The 16,740-nt window shown below is 46.0% G+C and overlaps 1 protein-coding gene across 1 annotated transcript; it reads right to left on the bottom strand.

The window, feature by feature from the left end:
• Positions 1 to 311: 311 nt before the first annotated feature.
• On the bottom strand, positions 312 to 15,172 carry LOC6495223 (protein patched). The gene is made up of 6 exons (XM_001958777.4): positions 14,044 to 15,172; positions 4,726 to 5,279; positions 2,621 to 4,553; positions 2,349 to 2,556; positions 2,019 to 2,290; positions 312 to 1,954 (listed from the first exon to the last, which is right to left on the bottom strand). The coding sequence occupies exons 1-6, from the start codon at positions 14,170 to 14,172 to the stop codon at positions 1,178 to 1,180; spliced, it is 3,873 nt and encodes a 1,290-aa protein (XP_001958813.1). The 5' UTR covers positions 14,173 to 15,172; the 3' UTR covers positions 312 to 1,177.
• Between the last annotated feature and the right edge of the window lie 1,568 nt (positions 15,173 to 16,740).

Raw genomic sequence — 16,740 nt, forward strand, 5'->3', positions numbered from 1 at the left:
GATTTTTTCCATCTCTGGCAAGGCTATCCCCGGCGTTGCCACATCTGTATTCGATATTTTGTTATCGATATTTATATCGTAATTGAAAATGACACTTACCAACACTTGAATATCGGAAAGCTCCCTTGTCATCACAATTGTGGCGGGAATTCAAAATTCTTCGTTTTTCAAAATAATGTACATGTTTCCATATGGATTTTAACGCTTTTTAAAGGTATTCCTGGTTCTAGGCGGTTCCCTGGCTCAAAATTGTTACCTTGGAGCGAAACCCTTAAAAAGGAAATAGATCCTCCCATTAAATAAACTGTTAATTCGCTTTTAAAAAACTGTGTAATATATATATTTTTATTTAAAAAAAAGACAATCAGTCTTTGTGCAACAAATGTACATGGATAAATGCCGCGTTTACAATCTTTAAATAAATCATCGTTCGTCGCATCGTTTTTTTATTTATTTATACCGAGTTATTATTATTATTATTTTGTTTTTTATTTTTATTTTTTTTTTTTGGGAGGGAAAAACGACATTAGTTGTCGATTTAAGTTATAGTTAATAATTTTCTTTCGTTTCCGTTTAAGCGATACTATTTTGGTTCAAGTCCTTGTGTTTTATGTACATATTTAAACTAAATTATAAACTAGAAATTACTAGTGTGGGAGTGGGTGCTTCTTGTGGGATTTGAATCTCGCGTTGAATTTGTATGTAAGTACATTGGTTGCTTATGTTTCTTGTGTTTTTTTTTTGTTTTGTGTTACAATAAATAACTCTATGTTTAAGAATGTCTTAGGGGCTACAATACATACATACAAAGCTGCTAGGCAGAGAGGGTTTCCGAGGAGGACATTTCCAGGATAGGATATGTGGGGGTGGGAGGTCTAGGAGGCAGCCGCTTAAAATACCGGAATCCGGAAAATTAACTATCAAGCATACACATATACATACACGCAGGCTGGACTTGGGTTTTCAATTTTCCTTTTTTCTTTCTTACTTTTTAAAAAGAGATTTTCCTTTTAATGATCCTGTTCGTTTTGTGACTCCTGTACATTACGCTTCTAAATGCCAAAAAAAAGGGACGAAAACCAGCCAGCCTGCAGGACAAACCGATTATACAGATACGTCTAGAAGTACCTCTTAGTCTAGGATTACAGATACGGGCTAATGGCTACAGGAACTAGTGCTAACTTGTAAAGTTGTAGCTGCGCATCGCCCGTCCGGGCGTCACCAGCTCCACCTTGATGTTGGCCGTGGCCGTCACCTTGGTGGTGTTACTGTCCGAGTGCGTCGTCTCCACCGTCACCTCCGGCTGCACCACGATGCTCTGCAACTCCGGCGGATACGCCGGCTGGAATGCGGGCGGCGGCGTGGGCGGTGTTAACGGTGGCGCGGTGGCTTTGTGGTAAGCGGGGGGAGGAACCGCATAGGCGGACTGTCGCGATTCCCTCGGCGCCGGTTGATAGCCATTGCAGTTCGGCGCATTCCAGTCATTGGCCATCTGGATGGAGGAGTTGCTGGACTTCCAGGACTGCGGCTCCTCGGTGATGGTGGTCAGCGAGGGATCGTTCGCATCCTTGTGATGGTGGTGATGGGAATTCTTGCATCCACGGGAGGATCTGGATCCCTGCACCACATACGACTTGCCCGATCGCTTGCTGCTCCTCACAGGCAGCGGCGAGGGTGTCGATATCCGGTCGGGATGCTCCAGCGGCACCAGCTCCGCCTCCGGGCCGATCATGCTCAACAGGATGGGGAACACCAGGAGGCTGTTGCAGGCACCGATGCAGAGGACCACCAGTAGGAGCCAGCAGAAGTGTCGGATAACGAACTCAAAGGGCGAGGTGGAGAGCATAAAGACTGCCACGCCGGAGGTCAGCATCCCATGGACCAGTGGGCCCAAGGACATCTGCATACTGAGCTGTACGCGGCGCTGTCGATTGCCCACGGAGGTCATGAAGCCCTTTAGGAGGAAAGAGAGCAGTTAGTTTCAGTTCGAATAGTGGGATCTTGCAGTAAGGACTTACCAAGGATATCAAAACATTGAAGCACAGCATCATGCCCACGCTGAGGATCAGAATAACAGATGGAATGGCCGACAACTGAATCCCCAGCACTGTCATGGCGCCAAAGATCTGGGCCAGCGAGGCCAGGACACTCAGGATCACAATAACCGCCGCGTAGACGGACAGCAGGATCAGGGAGACCAGCACCAAAGCTGCCAGGAAGACGCAGGCCAGGATCGTGGCCAGGGACAAGCGTAGGGACATGTACTGTTCCCAGAACATGAACGGAATACCTGAAGATTAAAATCGGATTAAATAGGGAATATGTGGAAGGGTGATCTTGGTACTTACCCGAAGGATAATTAGGCAGGCCAAAGCCCTCGAACTTGACACTTATGTCACGGATATGACCTATCAGAGTTTTTATTTGCGAGGTGTCCGTAAGACCGTGCAGGTAGAACGGCATCTGGGCATAGACCAGGGGCAGACTCTTGGGTATCTTCAGATCGTACTCGTTGGGCTGGTGATAATACTGGCGCGGTTCAGGATACAGTTTTCCCTGCGAAGTAAAAAGGATAAGGTTAGTCCGGCTAACAGGATCTAGAAAGTTGGGAGGGACTAACCTGGGAGGCTCCGTAGGCGAAGACATCGTTGGTGGCCCAGGCCGACAGGTAGTTGTAGAAGGCTCTCGGGTTGATGTTGCCGTCGCTGTGCACCAGCCGATTGGTGAGCACCAGGTCCTTGTCCACCGAGTTGTCCACGTGTCCCGTCTGGACGATAAGCTTGTAGGCCAGAATGGCGTCGCTGCTGGCGTTGGGGAACCAGCACTCCTTGGTCAGCTTTCCATCGCGGTACTCCTCGTCGAAAATCCTCTGCAGGTTGCTCAGCCAGTCGCGGAAGAGGAGCAGCCAGAAGTCCGGAAGTCCTCCATTGTCGTTTTTGATGACGTGCGGCACCCGGACAAAGGCATCATGGTAATCCCTCAGCAACTGCTGCTGGGTGGGGTACTCGAAGTTGCCCTGGGTCACGGCGAACATGCTGTAGAAGCCGAAGAGTCGCGTCTGGGCATCCAGGAACTTGTGCTCGTTGCTGTTCTTGGGCACCAGGTCAATGATGTCCAGGCCATCCTGCAGCCGCGTCGAGGCGTACAGGCTGAAGATGAGGGCCACCACGAAGCCCATCACAGCCAAGAACTTCACCCAGCTGCGCATGAGGAAGGGGGCGTAGTACTTGAAGGCGAAACTGGACAAAGAGAAGGAGGCCAGCGAGTAGCCCGACGACTTGGGTTCGCCCTGCTCCAACAAGGGATTCTGGGCCGGCTGGGGAACCGGCACTCGGTTACTGTTGCAGTGCTTCAGATGTCTGGCAGCCCGGCCATTGTTGTTGTTCAGCGGAAGAACTGGCTGGGCAGCCACCTTGGGCGGCTCCTTCCAGATCGGGAAACAGCAGCAGAAGATGTCAGCCCGACCAGCGGTGCGCCGGCGCAGGTCCAGGGAAATGAGAGCCGGGAAAACCAGGATTGCCGCCGCCAGGTTGGAGCACATAACGATGGCCGCTTGCAGGCAGAAGACTTTCAGGGCCGGAACCGGGATGAAGGCAGCCGCAAAGAAGGATCCCGCCGTGCTGCAAGCACCGAAGAGGATACTAGGTCCCACCTTCTTCAGGATCAGCTTGGTCTGTTCCCGGCGATTGCTCTCCGCATATGCCGCCGTCAGCATGAAGATGTGGTCCACCCCCAGGCCCAGGGCCAGGAAAGGCACCACCTGGGTGCTGGCGGCATTGAAGACGATGCCCAGCAGGGCGCACAATCCCAAGCCGGCGGCTGTGCTGAAGCACATGAGCAGGACTCCGGCCACGCCCACACTGCTCTGGCCCCGGACCGGATCCCGCCAGCGGAGGAGAGTGCAGAAGGCATACAGCACCGTGATAGCTACTCCAATTACGATGGACAGAACACTGGGATGCGAGAACTTGGCCAGGATGTCGTCCAGAGCGGCCGAGCTGAACACAAAGATGTCGTAGTTGGCGCCAATCCGTGACTTCTTGCGGAGCAGTTGCTCCACCTCGCGGGAGAAGTTCCGCTGCCAGGCGTTCAGCACTTCGGCGGCTTTTTCCTGCGACCACCCGAGGTGGTGGACCTTGTAGTGTCCCAGCCACTGGTCGAACATCTCCTTCTCGGTCATCAGCTGGACCACCGTCTGCAGGGCCTGGGCCTTCCGCAAGTGGCCACTTCGATTCCTCTTGGCTCCCCCCACTATCAGTTGCTCCGGCCAGTGCATGTAGTTGGCGGCATATCCGTAACATCCGCCGGATAATATGGCTCCCACATCGGGGGGATGGGTGCTGTTCTTGTTTGGGGCAGTGTCCGGGCAACTGGGATTCATCGGATTCAGGCAGGGCTTCTCCATGTAGCCACTGCCAATGCCCGCCCGCTTCATGTACTGCTCCACAGTCTCGAAGTCGAAGCCAGTCGTCTGGTCGGACAGCTTTTCCTTCATGAACTGCATCACCGAGGCGGGATTCAGGGTGGTCCATAAGAGTCGCTGGTTCAGACCACTAGAAAAGGGGTTAAAAAAGAGGGTTAAATGGGGATTTTGGTAAGAAAGTTCGAAGAGTAGAAAGCACGAGAGAAAATAGAAAGCAATACCCGGTACTTGGGCTGGTAGTTCATTTTTATAGCATACTTTTCAGAGCTCAGTTAAGATAACAAAAAGACATAACAACTTACGGTATAACCACTGCTGTTTCCGGGCCAAGTAACTGACTTCCTTCCCAGAAACAGTCCAACGGCGTGATGATCGAACATGGAATGAGATGCTTCAGGATCTGTTCGATGAGGAAGGTGCCCTCGAAGGACGGCGTGGACGGCATATTGCATATGTCCCTCAGCCCCCATTCCGTGTCGTAGAGATGCACCTTCACCGCAGTGGCCCGTATCAGGACGTCCAGGTGGGCCAGCAGCGCCTGCGGATGGAGCACCGATGCATTCGGATCGTGGGACGTCTGGATGAGCATCTGATGCGTGGCGGAGTAGTCCTCGCCGATTGTCTTTCGTGTGTAGGCCAGTTCCGCTTCCAGTTGGCCGCCCTCCTGCAGCCACAGCTGGTGGACCTTGGAGTGGATCTGGGCGCTCTTCAGACCCACACAGAAGGTGCTCAGGACCAGGATGGCCACGAAGAGCACCTTGCCCGCGTGTTTCTGGACGGAGCTGCCTAGCATTTCGAGGTGGGACTGGAATACTGATCGCAGATAGATCGCGGTGCGGCTGCCACGCGCCTTGCCCTGGAAAATACGAAAAGATTTGGCCAAGTTAGTAGAGTTGCTTAAAGATTCAGGGTTCCTGCTCTTCTTCACAGCCATAAATCGCGCATTAAAATTATAACGAATCAGCGTGGGGTCCACATAATTTATATCTTCGGCTCCCAACAAGGTTCGACCCAACATGGGCGTAGCCCAAAAATATTTCATTTTTTATTTATTTGAAAGAAAGACATTTTTCTAGTATTTGATTGCGGTAAGCCACACATTTTCACAAATATTTTATCCCCATTATTAGGTCCATGGGGCTGGGGGAACCCAACCCAGAAATCCCTGATCCAGAACCCCAAGAATCCCAAAAACAACACAAGACGCCGCTGTCGTCATTGGCGGGCCAAAAAAAAAACAAAAGAGAGCGAACCTATAATCGCCTGGTCGGGCAATTGGTCCGATCTGGGCCTTGGCTTTGGGCCTGGCTTAAACCCCCAGCTCCCTGCTTCTCAAGTTATGAGGCTGCTGCTCCAGCTGCTGCAATGCTGCACGGAAATTGAGCCTCTTTTTCAACAAAAATACAAAAAAAATAATAATGAGGCAAGCGCTAACGCTAACGTCTCAATCGAAGTTTCAGAATACAGTGGTTTTTGGAGTTAAAAAAAGGGTTAATATTAAAAATATTATATTTCTAAAGTAGAGTTCCATTTGTCACCTCATCCCAGTCAAATCCTCATCTCTTGTCTTTGAAAATTAAATATTTTAAATACTTTAACTCTCAACTCCTTAAAGCCAGGCCTAAACCCACCGTGCAACAATCGTGGCGCACCCAGTGAATCAGGAATCGAGCCACCAGCCACCAAATAACACATTCCATGGAGACCCCAGACCCCCAGACCCCCAGAGCCCAGAGCTCTCCAACTCGAACTCGAACCTTCTCGGTCTTTAATGTTCTGGCTTCTTCGCGTTTGCCGAAGACCGCCTTTTATCGCTTTTCACAGATTTTTCCCGAGCCAAGTCAGGTTGTGGCCACAACCAGAAATGGCTTTATTGTTGGGTCTTTTGAACATTTTATGACTACCGTTAAGATGGAGCGGGGAGTCCTACGTAAACACACCACATCGCTTAATGTCTTTATTTTTTTTGGGTGGGTGGAGTATAGTATTAGTACTCTTGGATATGATAATCCCCAGACTACTATCAACTTCCTGCTGCTTGTTTATGCAGCCCACCAGTTTCCTGCATTTCCGCAATGGATTGAAAGAAAAAAAAAGAAAAAACATCAAACGGGCGGCGCGCTCGACTTTGTCGCCATTAATTAAGTCGTTGGCGGCACATCCACTTTGAGACTCCCTGCGGCGACCTGTTCGTGGAATTTTTCCATAATTTTTTTCCTCATCCTACTCCTCGAGAGGATCTCCTGCTCCGAAAGGTGCAACACAAACAAAAGATGCACAAAATTCTAGGAATTTTTCCAGCCAGCAACACAGCACATTATTGTTACAACATTGTTGGTCCCTCGAGCCCCTCGGGGCGGCAAAGTTGGCTAAAAATAAGCTTAATCTAGATTTTGGCCGGCATTCCGGCCAGTGCTTCGAAAACTGTGTGGCTTGAAGACGGAAAAAAGTATTAAGACATCAAGCCAAGATCGGTCTTGTGTTAACGCTTGTCAGTAGTCCGGTCTCCGGTCTCCGGACCGCTCCTTCTGCCCTGCCTCCTACCCGAAAACATGTTGCCCCGAATGGCTATGTGACATATCATCAATCTTATAGTGTTGTTGTCTCTTGGACGATTTTGCCATGGCGTGCCTCTTTATTTTTTCTTTCATTTTTGCCCACCCCCGCAGCACTTCTTCGTTGTGAGGAAATGTCACGCATTGATTTATGATCTTGCCCGGGGGTTTCCTCTTCTTCTGGCTGTTGTTGCATTTTCAACTGAAATGGTACTTGCTTTTGTTGCTTCTGCTGATGCTGTTGCAACAACTTCATTAGAAATGCGCACCAGCCTCTCCTAATCCCAAAAACTGTGACCCCGTCACAGCAGGTGCAGGTAGAAGGAAAATTAAATATTCAGTATACCAGAAGACGGCTTTAGTTCTAATATCTTTCGTATTGAAAGCCCACAACATAAACTTTCTTGATCAAGTTTTAAAACAAAGATCTGTAAACATTCTCCTCCACCACATCACATCACATCACATCACATCAATCAGCCATCAATCAATCAAATATCCGACACATCATGTGCTGCTTTCTGAAATCGATTTCCTCCAGAACCCCCACAGAGACTGACTACTTAATTACACGACCCCTTTCGGGGTAAACCAATCTAAATTTGAAATATTCGAATATGTGAAAAGCACTTGAGAGTTGGGGTACCCCCCTTATATGGTTCGGCTGGGCCATAAAATATGAGCGCACCCAGTTATGCCGCAATAAAAATCGAATGCAAAACCAACAATAATAATAATAATTTTAGCATAAAATGAAATTCAATATGGCAGGCAGACCACCCAGAGCCCAGAGCTCAGAGCCCAGAGCCATTCAAATATTCCAACATATCCATATGAATAGGACGGGAGATTCCATTGCGAATGATATTTATGGGGTTGTGTCGGAGGGGATTGTGGAATGAATCATTTTGAGGGGAATCTTTTAAAGCTTTCACGATCACTTCTTTTGATCCCTGGCCTTTGATAGCCAACAAGGGATTACTGATCCATATATGGGGGAGTGGGATCTCTGAAATGAAAGCCTCGCAGTCGCAGGTTTTCCATGTTTCTCACGTAAGCGTGTGCCATAAAACTTGTAGCTACCATAAAAGTTATATGCCACTTGATAACGTTTTTGAATACGAATATCCCCCTGCATTGCCACATCCGATCTTATATAGTATATGGTGTATATTTTTCCCCCATCTCATCTGCTTGGCATTTAAATGGAACTCTGTTTTTATTTTCACATGCCATTCACACACACAGAATGGGCCAGCTGTCAAATGGATGTACTGCGTCACTGGCCCCTGGGCGGGACTACTATAGGATATTTATTTTTGGATCGGATTCAAGTCCCAGTCCCTGAGCCAAGGACCACACATACAGCAAACAATCGGAGTGATCTGGGAGGTAAATTGATTTCCGAAGCAATTAAAAATTTAAAATGAGGCCCAAACGAATGTGAAACCGTTGAATGCAAATTCTCGTTTGCCGCCAATTTATGGCGCCCCCAAAACGTGACTAGCAAGCAGTCTTCCACATTTATTACCATTTTATGCTCTTCTTCTCGGCACTGAGCTAAAAAAAAAACTAAAAAAAAAAAATATATAAAGATATTTGCATGCCCGTAAAATGAAGTCGTTAAAAAAGGTTTGAAGGTCACAGGCAGACAACTCAGGTGATATTCAGGTGAGAGGTAGGCCGGTTGTCTCTTGGCCGTCTCAGGCAGACGGTTTACAGTTAACTCCAGAAGCGCCAGGTGCAAAAGGACCACCAGGACAGCTCCTCCAACTCCTCATACACACATTTATATGTGTATGAGTGTGTGGCAGAGCCCTGATTATTTTTCCCTCTCGGCCGGGCCGGTCTGTCATGAAAGTTTTGTAATAACTTCGAATTCAACTGGAACTGGAACTGGAGGAGGAACTGAAGAAGTTCACCTGCCCTCAGACCGCAACGATTTTAATTTCTTTATTATTTTCGTCTGAAAATCGAACTACCTACCTGGCCTACCTTGCCTTGCCCATCCCATGTCCATACCCAATACCCAATACCCATTGCCCTGCATACAGGTACACACGCACTCTCGATCATTTCGTTTCGTTTTTCGAGTTTCGACTTTGAGTTCGTGTCCGTTCAGCGGAGTTTTTCGGCCGCCTGTCCGTTTGTCCGTCCGCTCCGATGGCTCTGTCTGTTAACTGCTTTTTCAGTGAATTCCGTGATTATTGCTTGAATGTTTCTTTCCGGTATTCGCTCGCTGCTGTCACTCTGTCTCTCCATAGCTCTGTGTATACCTTTATATTTCTCTGGCCCTTGATCGTAACCCCCTCTTTGGACCTCCGAACACTGAAACCCAGATTCGAATTCAGATTTCGGGTACTACGGGTTCGGTGCGGGCCCGCTTGCTGTGTGGTCGAGTTAATGTCTTCATAATTCTCCTGATTTTTCTCTTCTCTTTCTCTCTGGGGCCCCGCCGTTGTTATGTCTTCGTTGTTGGCTTCGTCGTCGAGACCCCAGAGTCGTCTGATGAAGACAATAACAGTTTTATGTGCGACCGACTCGTCCGACGTCTCTTGGCCAAGTCTTCCCGTCCCTAATGAAGCCCAAGCTGTTTTTTTTTTTTCTTACGTTTTATTTTCGATTTTTGTTTTATTTTTTTGTTGTTGTGTTCATGTGTGTGGTTCAGAGTTCCAGTTCCCCGAGCCAGCTGCAGATCAAGTCAAGTTGGCCACGCACACCACGAGGGACGAGGGCACACCTTGGTGGAGACGAGATGAAGCTGTCAATTGTTGGATCACCGGGTGGGAGTTACGTGTATGTGGGCCATTGGGTTCAGATCGGTTGGCTTGAATGGGTAGCGAGATAATGGGTCAAAGGATTATGATACCAAGGGGGCAATGCTTTTATGAATGGGGCTAAAGAGTTAGCAGGCAATCCGATTAAGACTCACTGACCTCGCCTGATGTCTAGCCTCCTACTTTGATGTCTAACCCCTAAGGGAGTTTGAATTTCCATTTTCCCAGAAGTGTACACCTTATCTTGTTTTGCTTTCAACACGCCCAGCATGTCAAATTACAGTTAACTTGTTAGGTACTCCTATATGTACTCCGATCCGATCCTACTGTCCCTATCTACACCGCTATCCGCTCCGACCATCTCACTCCCTCGGTAACCATAAGCCGGAAACGCCTGTAGGCGTGAGATATCTTCATCGGCATTGTTGGGACAGCCTTCTGGGAAGCAAAACCCATCGATGGATCTATTCCACCCTTCAGAAAGAAACAAGGGAATAGCAATTTATGCAGGTATCTCTCCCTTTCTGGTTGTCCCTCGTCGAGTGGGTTTGCTCAAGGATTACCCTCCAGTCTCCAGCCTCCACTTGAGATCCGGACTCACCCCCGCTTCTGCTTTCGGTTCAATGTCTTTGATCTTATATCCCGTCTTCCCATTTCTTCTGCTTGAGTATTTTTATTTAAAATTTGAATTCTTTTGGGGCCATCCGCTATCGCTGGTAGTTCCCTCCACTTGGCTCCATATCAAATAACAAATATTGATCGAGAGTGTGACAATGATTTATTTGCCTTACACCTTCCCTGCCCGAGATCTTATCAGGGCAGATAACGATCTGGAAATTATAATATTTGACTTACGGTCTGAAAGTCAATAGCCTAGGGGGGGGGACTTGATTAAATATTTGAGTTACCTCCACGGTTGACTTCAAGTGGGGTCTGAAATATGGAATAAATTGCATTATTTTTCCAAGCTTTCTATCCGAGTTTCTTCTCTTTTTTTTTGCCATTGGGCTACTGGTCTTGGATCGTACTCTTACTGGGACTTGGCTTTGGCCATGTCAGTCAGAGATATGTTGTGTGTGTTTGCCCCCTTGTGTCTGTGTGTGGATGCCACAAATATTTGTGTTTGTGTTTGTTTTTCGAAGGCAGTTGTGAAAAGAGCGGTGCGGTGCGATGCGGATCGGATCGGATCGGACATCTCCCGGCATGACTAAACAAATTTATTGCCTACTGCCTACGAGCGGAGACTTCTTCAAAATGCCGCCAATGTTGCCCAACTTCCTGTGCAAAGTGTGTGTGCTGGTGTGTGTCTGTTTGCTTTACAATTGGCACAGACTTTCAGGGGGGCAACGGAACGGCGACAAGCGTTTTCATTCATGAATTTATATGTATCTTATAGATACAATGGACGTCGTCGAACGGCGGCGGCGAGTACATGGCCTGCATCGATAGTGCGACATTGCCATAAATGTGATTTCAGCAGTCGCCGGACTTATGGTAAAAAATAAAATAAATATAAATCGACGGACAGGCCGAACGGAAAGAGGTATCCAACTGTCAAAGTGTAGCTTTCAAATACTCTACGAAAAGATATGGAAAGTGTATGGTTCTTGGGGCTAAAAATAGGAAAAAGAAATACTTTTTCCGAAGGCATTTGATTTATGAAGGCTTTCTGTAAACAAGACTATAAATAGATTTCTTTAAGAAGTAGCTTACTTGGGGATCATATATAAAATTATACAATTCTTAACTTTATAAAGAATTAACTCTACCCCTTAGAAGATCACAATCTTCTGTTGTTTAAACAATTCTCGCCTCATTTGACATTCAAAGCAGGAATGAAAACGTCATCCCATATCCAAGATAACTCAGACCTCCCAGTAGCTTTATTTTTTTCCCTTTAGAGAGTAAAATAAACAGAAATAATAATAATAATAATAATGATCATGTTGAAGAATTTGCATAGTCCTCAAAAAACAAAAAAAAAATGAAGAGAAAGAAGGAACTCTTGCCTTCGTTTGACAATTTTAATGTCTTAATATATTAATATATTTCGTTAAATTGAGTCATTAAAATAAATCGCCATCGACGAAGACGACCACAAAAGACGCTGGCGATGTCGGCGCCATCACGATCGATCGTTTGCCACAACTTTCCAGAGGAGTTGAGGCTGGGGCATGGTCTCAAAGCAGGCAGAGCCTCAAAAGCACGTTACAACCGAGAAGCCCCAACAACAGGCAGACTTTACGAGAAATAATTGAGATGCACACACACACAGATGGAGGCACACTGGGGAGTGAAGGCAAAAACAAGAGGAAAACAAACTTGGGGAAGGGTACAACAAAACAACAAAAAAAAAAGAGAAAAAAAGGGGAACAACCACAGAGCAAGACACGCCACGAGGTTGCCCCAAACAACTGCAGCAACGTAGTATCTGAAGCTGCAGCAACAATGATGAAGACATCAAGCTGTAAAAAGCGCTACACTGAACCGAAATGGGGGTGTCTTTAAGGGATAAGAAAGGAAAAATAATGCTATCTAATCACCTCTTCAAAAAACATCTTAATCTCTTGATTAACTTTAGATACAAGACTAAAGATACAAGATACTAATTATACAGTTTGAGAGTCACTGAACCTAGTGAACCATCAAAGAAAGCCATAAACTGTTTGTGCGTCAGTGAAATTTTTCTTTCTTTTTGGCCCAAAAGACCACCCGCATTCCCTGCCACAAAACCAAACCCAGAAAAACCCGAAAACCGATGACAACTTCATTTGCATCCACAATATAAAATAAATAAAATAAAATCATAAAAAACAATACGAAATAATGATCGTTTACTGTTCTTTTTTGATCAAAATAAGTTACTAAGATTCGAGGATACCCTTCTAAGAGTCTCTCAAAATGAATTATTTGCAAAATATTTTGATTCAACCTTACGTCACACCCACTTCTTATCAATCTGCGGATGGAGGAGCATTCCTGACCCTAGCGGTTCAAACGATCACACCAGAGCCATTAAAAATCCGGGTGCTATCAAAGAGCATCTGAAAAGTGTGTTTGGACGTGAAGCGGACGTGGGGCCAGCGAACTGGGTGGGGGAGTGGGGAGTTGGGTGGGAGGCATGGGACAGTACCAGGGGGAGGGAAGGCAGCCCAACCAGCCAGCCCAGCCCGCCGGCAGCAGCAGCACGTACGAAACGACTCTCGGAAAGACCTCAGCGCCCACCCATGTTGGATCGAGTCACAGATACATTTGCAGATACAGATACTCTCTACACACACACTCTAACATACTGACATGCCAAGTTGTTTATTATTTATTTTTTTTTTTTGCTGCTGCTGCTGTTAAAGCTTTTTGCCTTTTGCCTTTTCGGCTGCTTTCCACCACCACTGGTATTGGATCTCCTGCTGCTGCCACTGCCGCTGCCCTGGCGGCCTTTTGTTGCTTTGCTGTTTTTGGCGCTTGGCTGCAGTTGCAGTTTTCAGTTTTCTGTTTTCAGTTCTCAGCTTGCAGTTGTTATTGTTGCCTGTTTTGCGGTTGGGGCCAACTCCGCACAGTAGCTCCCAAAGTAATGAAGTTGTCTGTGGATATGTTCGTCTGGTTTGGGGTTGGGCTCGAAAGTCCTGCTGTGTGCCAGCTCCAAAGGAGGAGAAAATAGCTTTGGATTGATGGGCAGCTAGAGCACCAAGAAACATATTATTTATACCCAAAGATATACTATCTTTGGCCATCCATATCTATCTATCTATAGAACTTAATCCTCCACGCTCTTTCGTTCTGAAGAATAGAGCCAGAAATTAGCATATAAGCCGATTGCCAACATAATGGCTAGAGTTTTTAGCTAATCACTGTAATTAATAGGCTGACTAGCAACCAAAACTTAAATCAGACAACTCTATTAGCCAAAAAGAATCTCAGCCAAAGAAAACGAAACGAAATAAAATGAAATCGAAACGCTCCAAGACGTCGCCAACGACGACAAAAAAATCGCGAAAAAATATTGCGAGAGATATTGGCAATAAAATTTATTGAAATCTGTCCCGGCGATTTAATGGGCGCATTAAGCAAAGCCAGCTGCGGTTCATTATACAGTCTGGACTCTACAATTTCAGCTTGCAAGTCTCACAAGGACATGAAAAAAGTATCTTTTACTAAAAAACAAGTATCTTTTCTTTGATAAATGGGTTTAAAGCTGTAAACTATTCTTTGAAATGAAAACTATAAAGTCTATATCTTATTCCACTTTGAAGTCATAGTTATAGAGGCTTCCCTGTAGTCTGGCACTCACCTTATCGATCTGATCGAGCGCCACTTGGGCGTCCACCCAACTGGTGCGTATGTATAGATCCGAGAATAATTTCTCATCGACCACATCGCCGTGTGTGTCCGGTACGCGTGGGAGGCTGTCGCGGTCCATTTTATTTTTTTCGTTCCAGCGGATAGGGATTGGGAGGTGATTGGGGCCCGTGCTCCTCCTGTTAACGTTGTTAACAGAACAGTAATGTGCAGAGAGTGGTGCCTGCCTGCCTGCCTGCCAGTGACAGTGCCTGCCGTTTGTCTGCGTCCACTAGCCAGATACTTGGGAGGCAGTGTGGATTGTTCGATTGTTTGGTCTTCGGTGGTCGGTCGGATTTCTTAATTGTTATTGCAATTTCGTACTTTGTTTTGATGCATTTTTCACTGCACACCGCATTTTAATCTACAAGATACTCTTTCTCTCGGGGCTCTCGATCTCTCACTCTCTCTCTCTCTCTCTCTCTCCCTGTGGCACGCTATGTATCTGAGCTCTCTTTGTGTTGTTTGGTTTTGTTGTGATTGCAGGCTTAGCTTTTATTTTGGGTTTTTTTTTGTAGCTCGTATCGGAATTGGGTTTGAAACACGGTTTTTTTTTTGAGGGCCTTATCTAGCCGACATTTGTGCACAATTTGGTGGGGAATTTGACAGGATTTTCACACATCATTTACACATGGAAAAGGAAAATGGAAAAAGGAAAAGCGACAGACGGACGCCTCACGGTTTTCTTGCTGCTCGCTCGTTTCTCTCCACCACCACCACCACTCTTCTTTGCTTGCTCTTGCTCTTTCGCTTTACACTTCTCGTACACACACACACACTTTGCGCACGTAGCCAGACGATTTCGTCGATTTAGTTGGCATTTAATCCATAAACTTCGCCTCGCATCCGTAAGATACAATTTCGTTGGAAGTTGTCGTTGTAAACGATGCTTCTGTTATTTATCTTGCTGCTGGGCCACACACAGAGAGGTGCTGGCAAACCGTACTATTTCGTCGCGCTCCGTTCACACAACCGTTTCGTTCGAGGATCGCACGCAGTCTGAGAGATGTATCTGTATCTCGCGGATGCGGCACGCCAGCCAGGCCAACAACTTCATTAGGCGAGCGCGCGCCACTGTCTCTCTGCCTTGGTGTGAGTGTGAGTGTGTCTGTGTGTCTGCAGTTGTGCGCCTGTGTGCGTGGGTGACCCATTCACAGACAGCACACTCGCTGCTCTCTGCTCTCTCAACTCTCTTGGTCGTGTGCGGCCATTTTGGTTTGAGTATTCTCTCTCCGAGGGGTGATCGAATGGTATTTCCAGTGTTAATTGTTACTTAAAATACCGAGGGGTGTTTTAATTGTTGATATATTAATTGCAGAATAAAAATTTATAAAATTAGTTTTTATTTTTAATAATTATTTTTTATTTTTAGTGCTTTTTGTTTCAGTAACTATGCTAATTGGACATTTTAACTTAATAGATACTAAATGTAAGTAAGACTCTTTATCATTTTTATTTAAAGATTAAAAAATTGTTTCCAAAATAATTAGTAATAATATTAAAAAACTATATCTTAGCCTCTACAGTTTGACAATCACTGCTCGTCAATTACCTTAAACTATGATATGTTACTTGCTAATTTTAGTGGCGGTGGTTTTCTTTTCTGGTTGCTATATTTTCGAAGACCACCCAAAAGCCTTTTTCTGTTTCCTTTTTTTTCTGCGGTGGTTTATTTTCATGGCACCGGGGACCACCCAAAAATAAATTTGTTGCTGCCTTCATTAAACTGAAACCGCCAAGCGTTGTGGGTGGTCTCCGTTCCTTCTCCTATCCCCCTCCTCGACTGGCGTCGGCCTTCAGTGGAGCTTTTATCTTTTCGAGTGTATGTGTATGTGTGTGTGTGTGTGTGTGTGTTTGTTTGTCCGTGGGGAGCGCGTGCGTGGCAGGCTTTGGCGGTTGTATCTGTGTTTGTGCCGCGAACTGTTGGCAAATTTGTTAGCTTTACATTGCCTCGGTGGTTATTGTTGTTTTTGTTGCTTTCCTGTTATTGTTTTTGCCCCATGTGCTGATGTCTGTTTTTGCATGTACCCGATGCTAAATTATGGGCAGCAGGATGTTTTTGTGTTGCCTTTGTTTATGAAGCATCTTAGCCCCAAGTATCTGAAATATGAATTAAGTCGGATGGGGGGGACCACCCAGATAGAGATGTTTTCTTGTTTTTTTTGCAGAAAAAAACTAATATTTTAAAGTGAATTCTAGATATTTTAGATACTTAGATACAACCCTTGCAGCTCCTAAACCCTTCTTAAAATTGAGGAAAATGTATAATAATAATATATATATATTTATTATAATTTTTATAAAAATTATATTCAGAGTATCTTTTATTCGACTCTAGTCACAAACTAGGCTTTCCTTTTTATCCATTTTGGTGGCAACCCCCCAATTTATGAATGAAAATACAATGAGTATATTTTCATAACCACACCGCCTCCCCTCCCCCAAGATTTTCCCTTTCCAACAACAACAAAACAAACAAATAAGAACTCTTCAGAACGACCGCAAAAATTGGCGCTCGAATCTCCATCGAATTCAAATTCGAATGCAACTGCAACGTCATGGTGCGCCCCTCTCGCTTGCTCCTGGGGCGAGCACCAAGGAAACGAATAAGATGGAGAGGATGGGCTCTGACTGTGGATGTAGATGTGGA

The sequence above is a fragment of the Drosophila ananassae genome, chromosome 3L (assembly GCF_017639315.1).
Source record: "Drosophila ananassae strain 14024-0371.13 chromosome 3L, ASM1763931v2, whole genome shotgun sequence".
Taxonomy (NCBI): Eukaryota; Metazoa; Arthropoda; class Insecta; order Diptera; family Drosophilidae; genus Drosophila; species Drosophila ananassae.